The sequence below is a fragment of the Equus asinus genome, chromosome 3 (genome assembly GCF_041296235.1).
Source record: "Equus asinus isolate D_3611 breed Donkey chromosome 3, EquAss-T2T_v2, whole genome shotgun sequence".
In the NCBI taxonomy this organism is placed as follows: domain Eukaryota; kingdom Metazoa; phylum Chordata; class Mammalia; order Perissodactyla; family Equidae; genus Equus; species Equus asinus.
Window position 1 is genome coordinate 7,144,261 of NC_091792.1, and position 11,955 is coordinate 7,156,215.

Consider the following 11,955-nt stretch of genomic DNA (forward strand, 5'->3'; position numbering starts at 1 on the left):
CTCTCCCCCTTGACACAACACTGGGAGGGAAAGGTCTCACCCTAAAGCAGGATTTGAGCACATCAATGGATAACCGTGATCAGGCCACGTGGAGGGAAAGGTCTTAGCAGTCAGGATGATGCATCCTGGTGAAAGCTAAGTTAACTCAGCCTGATGTTATCGGCTCTAGAACAATGGCTCCCCAGCACATCAGAATCACCCAAGGAGCCTTTTCAAAGTACATAATCCTGGGCTCTACCCTACATCCACTAAATGCAAATATCTGCGATTGGTGCCCAGAAATCTTTGATTTTAAGATACTGCCCAGGTGATTCAAATGCACAGAGGTGTTTGGAAGCCACTACTCTATTGTTTTGGCTATTGAATGATGTGTTTATATGTAGCAACCTTATTTGCATAGAGACACTTGTTATGTCCATGTCTCCTGTGTAGACTCTGTTTGCTAAAACCACCACCAGCAACAAATCCATCGTCTGTGATCAAAAAGTATCAGGGCCACAGTAGACTTGTGGTTAAAGCTGATTTCTTCCCCTTCATGCCAGCCAGTCACAAACATCCCTTCTCCTGATTCACCAAAAAGACCTCAGGTCATTAACTCAGTTTTTGATCGTGCATGTTTCTTAGAATATCTGTGGCACATATTTGTTATATTATATTTCTAATGACCGTCCTCCAGGAATGAAAAGGTTTTCCCCATTCACCTTCAGTTTCCAATTCAATGTCTGATTTTGTGTTTGGTATTTTCCTCAGAATATTCGTGGCACGTGCTTGTTGTCATACAGTAGTTCTAATGACTGTCCTCCAGAAATGAAAAATTTCTATCTGTGTGAAGCCAAAGAGGCCTTTGAAATTGGCCTCCTCACCAAGAGATGTGATGAGCCGGTTGCTGGAAAGCAGGAGCTTCACAGTTTTCTCAGAGCTGCTTTTGGTCTCACCACGGTGCACCGAAGACTCTATGGGGAGGCGGAGGCGGTGCAGGCAGCGAGCCAGCTCTGTCATGAAGCCATGGGAAAGCTGTACACTTTCGGCACCTCCTCCAGAAGTCTGGAGCGAGAAGCCCTCTCTCAGGACATCATGTCTATTATCACCCAGGTGAAGGATCGTTTGCAAGTTCAAAGCTTCTCAAAGTTAGATGACAAGTCTTATGTTCCAGAGGGCTTCAAGTGTGGGCTGGATAAACCCCTCTTGCATGGGCAGGTGGATTTCCAAAAAATCCTTCAAACCTATTCCCAGCACCATACTTCAGTGTGTGAAGTATTTGAAAGCACTTGTGGAAACAACAAAAATAAACAGAAATATACAGAAACAGGAGTCTGTATCACTGCTCTAAAAACAGAAACAAAAAACATAGATACGGTGAGTACCACTGAGGACAAACCACGTTTTCAAAAAGGCTTGGGAATATCTTCCTCCCAAATGGCTAAGAATGGTCAAGAGAGGCTTGGGAGAGTAGGAAGGAGAAACTGGACACATTCTGCGGCTTTTCGAGTCTCCTTGGACCAAGATGCTGAGGCTGAGGCTGAGGCACCAGACCACAGCGATGCTGGGGGAGCTGTTTTGAACAAGTCTCTGAGTGACAGCCAGAGCTCCAGCTCCTGGAGCAAGTTATCAAAGTTTAGTTCATCTGCGAGCTGGGAGGAAGTGAATGATCATGCTGCTGATAGGTCAGCCAGAAAAGAGCCTAGCAAAGAACATCTTGTGGACACTCAGTGTTCCACTGCCCTGTCTGAAGAGTTGGAGGTGAATGGGGAAAGCAGAGATGTGCATTCACTGTCTTCACAGCTTCAGAGTGTCTCTCTCCATGTGACATCCAAGGATGACAGTTTAGAGTCTTCCCAAAATCAACCACACAAACACATGCCCTTGACAGCCTTCCCTCCTCACAGCACAACAGGCACTTTCTTGGCCTCTGGTGCAGGGCATTTAGAAGGAGCTCCAGAAGGTATGCAGGAAGTCAGAAATATGGGATCCAGAAATACTTCTGCTCATTCCAGACCCTCGTTTGCTTCTGCTTCTTCATATTCTTCTGATTCTGGTTGGCCCAAGAACATGGCCACATATCCTTCAATCCAAGAAGAAGAAACCTTTGAAATAATTGATCAGTTTCCAGAAATCAACTGTAATGCCAAAGACAGGTATGGGGAAGAGAAGGGAGGAGAAATCAAAAGAGGCACAAGCCCTACATTTAAAGACAGCCCCTCCTGGGTTGACCCAGAAGGAGAAACAGCAGAGAGAGAAGAGGATATGCCCTTAGACTCTCACATGATCATGGATGATCCTCTGGGCAAAAGTCCCCTGATGGCAGGTTTCACTCCTCACTGGCCTGTTCAAAATCCGGACTCAGGAGAAAGTGGTGGCTCAGTCAGAGAGCTGGGCATCGACCCTGATGCCTCCACGGTGGATGAGGAGGGCCAACTGCTCGACAGCACAGATGTTCACCCCACGAGTGGACGTGGCTCTCACAGACTAGGTGCTCTGAGGCAGCCGCATGGTCAGGGAGCCGAGACCCCCAATTGCTCTGTAAGCAGCAACATTCCCTTCCCTGTGCTCGGCGAAGACTGCACTACTACCGAGGAAGGAAAGGAACCTGGACACGTGCTCAACTGCAGCCAGAACTCCAACTCGTCCTCAGTGTGGTGGTTGAAATCACCTGTATTTTCCAGCGGTTCTTCTGAGGGGGAAAACCCATGGTTCTTTCTGAATTCCAGTGGAAGTTCTTTTGTTTCATTGCCAGGAATGATGAGGCAAGAGATCCTTGAGGCTCGCACCCTGCAGCCTGAAGACTTTGAAAAACTCTTGGCAGGGGTGAGGCATGACTGGCTGTTCCAAAGACTGGAGAATACGGGAGTGTTTAAGCCCAGTCAACTCCACCAAGTACACAGTAAGTGCCACCTTCTCAGTAGCTACAGCCTCAGGAAGCATCTCTGTGTGTTTGAGGCCCTTTGAAGAGCTTGTTATGTAGGTCATTTAAAGCTCATTGGTGACCTAGGCCCCTGTTACGCCTTGTGAGCGTAAGGCAGGAAGAACTATCCCTCCACCCTCTAGGTCCTTCTGGCTGATCTAAGAATTAAATTGACACGAGACAGAATAACAGGAGAAAATCAAAGTTTAATAACACGTATACATGGGAGCACCCCAGGGAATCTGCATAACTTGCCAAAATGGTGAAAGCCACTACCTTAAATGCCATCTTTGACTAAAGACAAAGGAGGATGTTGGGGATAGTGGTTTGGGACTTCAAAGGGCAGGAAGCCAATTTACAGGGAGACGGAAAAGCAAATGTTTGACAAACACATGTTTGCTGGGTCATCTATAGACAATGAGATTCAAGAGAGAACTGTGATAAAAATGGGCTTGCTAGAGCCTCATCCTGGTGATTCCAATTTAATGGGTCTGGATATGGGTCCAGGCATCGGTGTTTTTTAAGAGCTCTCTGATGAGTTCATATAAAGCCAGTCTTGAGAACATCTGCTTCAAAGTATTCCAGTGTTTTGCCTGCCACCTTGAAGTCAGACTGAAATACAGATCAGGCTGTTATCAAAAGAAGCAAAATTTTCTACCAATAGGGTTTCCCTATTTACTGTGAGATTCCGCAGGTTCAGAATCACAGTTCTTAGCATTAGGTAACTGCTTTACCGCTACATCTGTGTGCCAACTTATGGGTGAAAAACCACTTTGGAGGAAGTGAGGCCCAAAGTCAAGGAAACAGAACAAACTATACATTTCCTCCTATCTTCTTCCCCCAACTCATTGCCCTTCCTGTGTGTGCACGCAGCTCACCTTCCACTTCCATCCCTAGCTTCTCTGAGTGAGTTGCCCAGCCCTGGTTACATCTCCCCCAGCCCCAGTCACCTCCAACCCCCATCCCCTTCCCCTTTATCTTACTCTAAGTTCTTCGTCTCCCAATTCTCCCGTTCATGCATCCATTATCACATCCTAGACACAGGACGTCCTTGTTCTGTTCGTTTTAAGTTGGATCCCACCATGTTGCATTTCCTCCTCAAGGTTCACGTTGGTCTTTCCACTCAAAGGGATGCTTTCCTGCTAGCACTGTCTTCCTTTCTCTGAGGTGGAGACAAGTCTTACTTTTTCCTCTGATCTTTTCCCTTTTCAGTTGAGTTTGCATCTTTGTACAGTAGCTGTATTTTCTCAAGTAATTCCTGGACTTCCCCAACTTAAGCAAAACAAGTAAGAGAAAATTAGGGTGCACTTTAATATGTACTCAGGATCCCTGGAGTCATCAGGAACCTCTGAGGGAGAATTATGTAATTTAATTCCATCTGTGTGATCTGGCACAGGGAGTACCCTCCATCATCTGGGGCCCCGACAATTAGAAGAGCTGCAAGCATACATAAGTTCTTCCAAGATGGTCTTTCGAGTTTGCTGTTTGAAAAGCTCTTAATTTCCACTACTTTCATGCAGAAACTCTGGCCTTATCTTAAGCCCTTGCCATCACGAACAAGAGATTTTGTGAATCTTCATTGTGTTTGCAAAGCTTTGCTTGGTGATTGGACTTTACTAACCTCTTACTAATAGTCATAGAAGAGGCTGAACTTGGAGAAAATGGATAAAGAAGTTGATGATTTCAGATGAGCTGGGTTAGGTTCTATGTCACTTCAACTTTGTTCATGAATTGTAACATCCTTTTGAAAATAAGATCCATTTTCATCTTATCTTTTTTCCAGATGCTCTTTTGTTAAAATATTCGAAGAATTCTGAATTGTGGACAGCCCAGGAAACTGCTGTGTACCTGGGGGACTACCTGAATGTGAAGAAGAAAGGCAGACAGAGAAATGCTTTCTGGGTTCATTATCTCCATCAGGAAGAGACTCTGGGGAGGTATTGCTCTAAAACACCCACATCACTCATGTCAAATGGGCTGATTTTGCCATTCTATTGATTAACCATTTGTAATATTTTGAAAGGGGTGAAAAAGTTGGCCAAAATGTGTGTTTTCAGATTTCTACTCCTTCCTTCTCCTCATTAGCTAATTAATAACAGTTACCACATATTGACCAACACTGTGTCGGCCATTTTGCATAGATACACGTGATCTAAAACCCATTAGGGAAACATTCTCATCCCAATTGTAAAGACAAGAAAAATAGAGTTGCTGGCGCTATGGCAGGCAAGAGAGGCTTAAACACTCTCCGTAAAAATGCTGGCAAAAACTCTAGCTAAACTATGAAAGCCACTCTTAAGTAAATGAGTGAGCCTGCAAAAAAGGCAAGGAAGTCATCTGAGGCCAGAGATGAAGCCTGTGCAGGGACATCAGTGACCACTGAACCCCTGAGACACCTCCACTGGAGTCCTGGGCAGGGGCGGATGAGGGAGCAGCCAGAGACAACAGTCACACAGGGAAGGGAACGAGTTCAGAGAAGACCCATAGAAAGCAGGGATTCAGGAGTGGCTATATCCTCAGGGGAAAGGCTATCTTAAAAGATCCCACCCCACTGAAGCAAAGACCCACTAAACTTCTTGTTTGGCCTTAGTTCTCAATGACAACTTTAAGCAAAAACTCACCTGAAAAATTAGTGACCACAGGTGGTCCTCATTGGGTTTGAGGCTGAATTTTACACTATCTGTGCATTTAAAAAAATCTGTAAGTCAAGAATTTTAATTTAAAGTAGACCCTGTTCTTTACCCAAATGCAAGTAATGTAAGAAATAAATAGGAAGAGAGGAGAAAAAAAAGAGACAGAGAGAGAAATTGGGTGAATCTTAAACAGTAGAACTACATTTCTTGAAAAAGTTGTTGATGATAATAACAGTAGTAAACATGTAAATGGACTTATCATGTGCCAGGCCCTGTTTTAAGTGAGTTATATAATAATTTAATTAATCCTCACAAAACACTGTGAGGTAGATATTATTATTATCCCCATTTTACAGATGAGGGAACTGAGGCACAGAGACGTTAAGAAACTTGACCCAAGTCACACATTGATGTGGTGGAGCTAGGTGTTGTGGGTGGAAAGAGTTTCTTAACATCTCTGTGCCCCTCCCCAAATTCATGTGTTGAAGTCCTAACCCCCGTACCTCAGACCATGATCTTATTTGGAAATAGAGTCATTGCAGATGTAATTAGTTAAGATGAGGTCATATTGGAGTGGGGTGGGCCCCTAATCCGCTATGAGTGGTATCTTCATAAAAAGAGGAAATTTGGAGATAGACATGCAGACAGGGAGAAAATTGTAGTTATGCTGCCACAAGGAAGGAAGTGTAAGAAGCTAGAGAGAGGTTGGGAAAACATCCTTCCCTGGCACTTTCAGAGGAAGCATGGCTCTGCTGACACCTTAATCTTGGACTTCTAGGCTCCAGAACTGAGAGAGAATCATTTTCTGTTAATTAAGACCCCCAGTCTGTGGCACTTTGTCACGGCAGCCCTAAGAAACTAATACACCAGGATACATCATGGAGGGTCTGAGAGGGGAAATATAAGAGAGAATAAGAGTCGTGGAAGATGGAGTGAGAGGGTCCAACACATCTGATCAGAAAAAGGTAGCAAAGCGAAGAGTAAAGAATTACTATTTGAATAGATAATTTCTGATAATTTTCCAGAATTGCCTAAATACATTAATCTTCAAATGTAGGAATCACAGTGAATCCCAAGTAGGATAGAAAGGGAAAGAGAGAAGAAACTAGAAGGAAGGAAGGAAGGCCATCATAAATTAATTTCTAGGTACATAGTAGCCAAACTTCAGAACCAAGGACAGAGAAGCAATCTTCAAAGCAAAGAAAAAAGAATTTGCTGCTAACAAATCTTTACCAAAGAAAAATGATCCCAGCAAAATGGTTCAAGCTGCCAGAAGGAACGACATCTGTTTGTGGATTGATGATCCTCTGGCAGAATGTCCAGGAGACGCTGAACCAGCACCCACAGAGTTTGCTCAAAGTTCTGAACTGGTTCAAAGCCTCTGCAGACCCAGGTGTCTCCACAGCACTTTCTGATCCCAGGAGTGTGAATGGCCAAAACTGCAGCCAACTTGGATTCCTTTATCTTGTCGGACTCAGAAATTTCTGCAGAGTTTTCTCTGGTTGAGGTCTATGACTGTGACAATTCCCTTTGATTTTTGGAGGTCACTCTGGACCCAAGTGAATTACTCATAAATTCACACCAACTTATAGCAACTGTAAACTGCAGTGTAGTAATTGCTGTTTTGCTCCCTTAAACACTTAGTTGTTTACTGCCTTGTATCTTTGTCCCCAACTATGCATAAGCCCTTGAAATATACAAATCATGTTTCACACTTTCTTCAAAACACTCAGCACTAGCTGAGTGTCATGCACATAATAGATGATGATGGAAAACAAGTATTTGGAGAGATGAAGTGATCATAAAAGGAAGGGAACGAAGGCAGCTTCTGATGGATTAACTGACCTGTGTAAGGTCACGCAGTAGGTAGTGAAAGATCTGGCCCCAGAGTCCTTGAAATTTCCAGTCCCCACACTGGCTCCCTTGGCGTACCAAAGAAGTCTGGTGAACTGCTACATTAACTGGACACTTTCTCTTTATGATCGATGTTGTCCCAGGTCAGTGTGTTAGTCAGAATTCTCCAGAGAAACAGAACCAATAGGATATATAAACACATATAGACAGAGATTTATTATAAGGAATTAACTCACACAATTATGGAGGCTGACAAGTCTCAAGATCTGCAGTTGGCAAGCTGGAGACCCAGGAGAGCTGACGATGTAGCTCTAGTCCCAAGGGGTCAGCAGGTTCAAGACCCAGGGAAGAGCGGATATTTTAGTTCAAGTCCAAAGGCAGGAAAAGACAAATGTCCCAGCTCAAAGGCAGTCAGGAAGAGGAATTCTACCTTACTTGGGAGAAGGTCAGCCTTTTGTTGTATCTTGTCCTTCAACTGATTGGATGAGGCCCATTCACGTCAGGGAGGGCAAGCTGCTTTACTCAGTCTATTAATTTAAATGTTAAATTCGTCCAAAGACACCCTCACAGAAACACCCAGAATAATGTTTGACCAAATATCTGGGCACTCTGTTGCCAAATCAATAGGACGCATAAAATTAACCACCAGTCAGCTAGATGAATTGTGTTCCATTGTTCCAATGGCTCTTACAAAATTATGTGAGTCATGAGAGGTCAAGATAATTAATAGTGACTGTGTAAGGCAGAAAAAGAGTAACATCTTCCAAGCGTTTTTTCACACCTCTTTTGATCGCCTCTCTCTTACTCTATCGTAAGATCACTTTTCATTTCTCTGTGTGGTTTTCTCCATTCATAGGTATGTTGGGAAAGAATATAAGGACCCGAAGGGGCTCTGGCACCACTTCATCGATGTGGAGAGGCAGATGACTGCACAGCACTATGTGACAGAATTTAACAAGAGACTCTATGAGCAAAACATTCCAACACAGATATTCTACCTCCCATCCACAATATTACTGGTGAGATTAAAGAAACCAAGGGTTTAGTTAAACAGGCCTATAAATATGTATTAGGTTAGATTTCTATTGCCAACCTACCATCCATCCACCTCCACCATCATTCTGCTAAAATCCAATAAACTCGGTTACCAGCCTGCCTTCTTCTGCTTTATCTGCTCCATCTACTTAGACAGACAGGTAAGAAATGTGACCTCTGGACCCCGAATGCACCATTTAGATCATTTAGATCAGATTAAATATCTGTTGTTCCTGGTTTCTGGTCCTACATGGTCAAGTTAGCATTTTTAGTATACTTTTCCTTTGTATTGTCTCTGCACTTTCAGAGAGAGAGAAAGAACCCTAAGATCATATCTAATACAGATTATCCTCTCAACATGATGCATAAATGCCTTGTTTAATATCTGTTGGTCCCCACTCCTCACAACCAAGGGGTTACCAAGCCATAGCTTAAACACCTTCAGTAAGAAAAAATTACTATTACCTTTTTACCTTCAAATAATTCTAATTGTTGGAGCTCTTAGATTTGACCCAAATCTGTCTTCCTCTAATTTCTACATTATTGGATGTGTGGATTACAGTTCTGCCTCTGGCACCACTGAGACCAGTTTCTCTTCACTAAGATGTCTCCTTAAATATGTAAAGGCAGCCATCCCCGCTGGCTTTTCTCTTCTTTGGATTAAGGCTACCCCGCTTCCCCAAAGGTGTTTGATCCTTAGCTCATTCACACCTAAAGGATTTTTTTACTTTGGCCAAAGACGTTCTTAGACCCATATTTTATTACTTATAATAACAATACCTTGCATCCATTTTGCACCTTTTCTTTATGTCAAGCAGCAGTCTGGGCGTTTAACAAGCATTAACTCTGACCTTTGTAACAACTCCGCAAGTCCAGCACAGGGCACAGAAATGCTTGAGCTGACGTTCCAACCCCGAGTCCCCGTGCATGGTCCAGCTGCATGCCCCGGCCAGCTAGCCCCTGGGGTAGGGCACTTCATGGCCTCATTTTTATGTGCACATTTTAATAAAAGAAGGAGAGTACTTTTAGGTTCTATTATGTGCCACATACCATGTTCAGCACTTTACATGCATTTTCTCATGTAATCCTTTCAACAATTCTTTAAGATAGCTATTATTATACCCACTTTACAAATAAGGAAACCAAAATCCAGAGAAGTAATAAAGCTCCTAAGTGGCAAAGCCTGGGTTCTGAGCGAGGTCTACCTGACCCCATGGCCTATAGCCTTCACCATTATGGTATACTGCCTCCTGTTTTTATTTTTCAGATTTTAGAGGACAAGACAATAAAGGGATGTGTCAGTGTGGAACCTTATATGCTGGGAGAATTCGTAAAATTATCCAATAACACGAAAGTGGTGAAAACAGAATACAAAGCCACAGAATATGGCCTGGCTTACGGCCATTTTTCATATGAGTTTTCCAACCATAGAGACGTTGTAGTCGATTTACAAGGTATGTGAAACTGTAAATTACATTTTACTTTTAGTGTTATTTATATGTAAATGTGAGGGCTTCAAACTAGCTCCACCAATCTTTCCTTACTGGATTGTTCAGTCCACAGGCCAATATTTGGAATTAAATTTATCAATTTTACTGTATGTGGCAAAAGATCTCTGAAAAAATGTCTAAAGCTTCCACAGTGTCTAAGGTGTCAAGTAATCACTGAGAAGATAGGGATTCTGTTGGGCTTGATTCTAGAGCGAATCCATAACACCTTTTTTATTTCCCTCACGTGGATTTGAGTGATGTCGGTTACCTATGATCACATTTTAATGTCTCCGAATCTTTTCACACGTCCTTTTCTCCAGCCTTTTACCCTTATTACAAGTGTGATCTTGGGTTTCATAATTGGGATCACTATGGAACAGGAAGTTGTATGTGCTTGAATCTGACTTAAGATCCGCATTAATATTTTCATTTTGTTTCAGTTCATCTAGTATTTTCTTTATCAGAATTAGCCAGTATTCTAGACTTCGTTTAAATGATCAGCGAGATTTATTACAATTATTTCTAGTAATGATTCTATGACCATCCTCCAAGGCCTTTCCATTCCCCTTCCACGCATTTATCATCAACCTCTCTCATATTACATGTTTCACTTACTTATATTGTTTAATTCATCTGTCCCCTCCACAAGAATGTTAGCTCAATGAGTACAGAGATTTTTGACTCACTTGTTCACTGCTATATCCTCAGCACCCAAAACAGTGTTTTTGTACAGTGCATGTGCTCAGTAAATATTTGTGAAATGAACAGATGAATACACAGATTAATGAATAAGGCACTAAAGAAACTTCTGAATCCTGAAAGAAATATTCAATATTGCGATTTTAGTAATTATACTAAGTCCATTTTATTGCTCTCTAATTCCTTGAAAAATGGTGGTCAGGGTATGTCATATTTGACAAACAATTACCCAATATTCAATTCTCCTTCTTAAACCAATAATTGGAATATGCAAGACCAAATACCTTAACAGAAATTTGTCAAACATAAACCACAGGATGGCCAAGTTTTTAAAGTGTCTGTTTAAGTATATATATATATATAATGTTTGTTTTGCTGAAACACTTTACTGACATTTCTAGAGGATTTAATTCTCAGACACGTTTATCTCTCTTTTAGGTTGGGTGACTGGCAATGGAAAAGGGCTCATCTACCTCACAGATCCCCAGATTCACTCTGTTGGTCAGAAAGACATCACTACCAATTTTGGAAAGAGAGGAATTTTTTACTTCTTTAATAACCAGCATGTGGAATGTAATGAAATATGTCATCGTCTTTCTTTGACAAGACCTTCAACTGAGAAACTAAATAAGTCATAGACCTTCTGGAGTGGCCATGCCATAGCTTAGGTGCTGCTCACTGAACACAGGTTCTCCTCTCCTTCTGGGCACACAGATTGTGTCACCTTGTCCCTTTGGGCTTAGGTGGAGCAATGCGACTGCTTCTGTCCAGTGGTTTGTGAGAGGAATCAAGAGTCATTTCAGGCCCATATTTAATTGCCAGTGCAAGACCCTGCAGAGTCTCTTTCCTCTACCACCACCAGCAAGACCACATCAGGAGGCAGCTGCCTATCATCGTAAGTCCAGCAGTGAGGACAACATGGAAAAGAGCCCCATGACCCACGATGGACACAAAGACAGATGAGAAATAAACTTTTGTGGTTTGTGGCATCAAGATTTCGGAGCTTTTTTCACTATCTATCAAGACACATACTACTGGTGTTTTTCTTAGTTATTTAGGAGTTCTTTACATATATTAAAGAATTCACACCTTGATGATATGAGCTCCAGGTTTTTTTCTTTTGTATTTTGACATTTGACTTTGTATGAAACTTTTTTCCATGCAGGGTTTGTTTTATATAGCTAAACTCATCAATCTTTTGTTTTATGGCCTCTAGATTACACGTCATATGTAGATCTCCCCTAATCTATCTTCCTTCCTTCCATCCTCCCTTCCTCCCTTCCTTCATTGCTTCCTTCCTTCCTTCCTGCCTCCCTTCGAGGAAGATTAGCCCTGAGCTATC

The 11,955-nt window shown here is 42.4% G+C and overlaps 1 protein-coding gene across 15 annotated transcripts in view; it reads left to right on the forward strand.

Annotated features, from left to right (window-relative positions):
* The window catches only part of ALPK1 (alpha kinase 1), a 106,451-nt gene extending 94,741 nt beyond the window's left edge, over positions 1 to 11,710 (forward strand). For 14 of the 15 annotated variants that reach the window (XM_070504591.1, XM_070504597.1, XM_070504588.1 and 11 more), the window contains 5 exons: positions 751 to 2,881; positions 4,686 to 4,839; positions 8,246 to 8,408; positions 9,692 to 9,878; positions 11,052 to 11,710. In XM_070504591.1, the coding sequence (XP_070360692.1) occupies positions 751 to 2,881; positions 4,686 to 4,839; positions 8,246 to 8,408; positions 9,692 to 9,878; positions 11,052 to 11,251 (2,835 nt within the window). In that variant the 3' untranslated portion in view covers positions 11,252 to 11,710. Of the gene's footprint in view, positions 1 to 750; positions 2,882 to 4,685; positions 4,840 to 8,245; positions 8,586 to 9,691; positions 9,879 to 11,051 lie in introns of those variants that run through there. The other variant, XR_011501848.1, reaches the window with a different exon arrangement.
* The last annotated feature ends 245 nt before the right edge of the window (positions 11,711 to 11,955 follow it).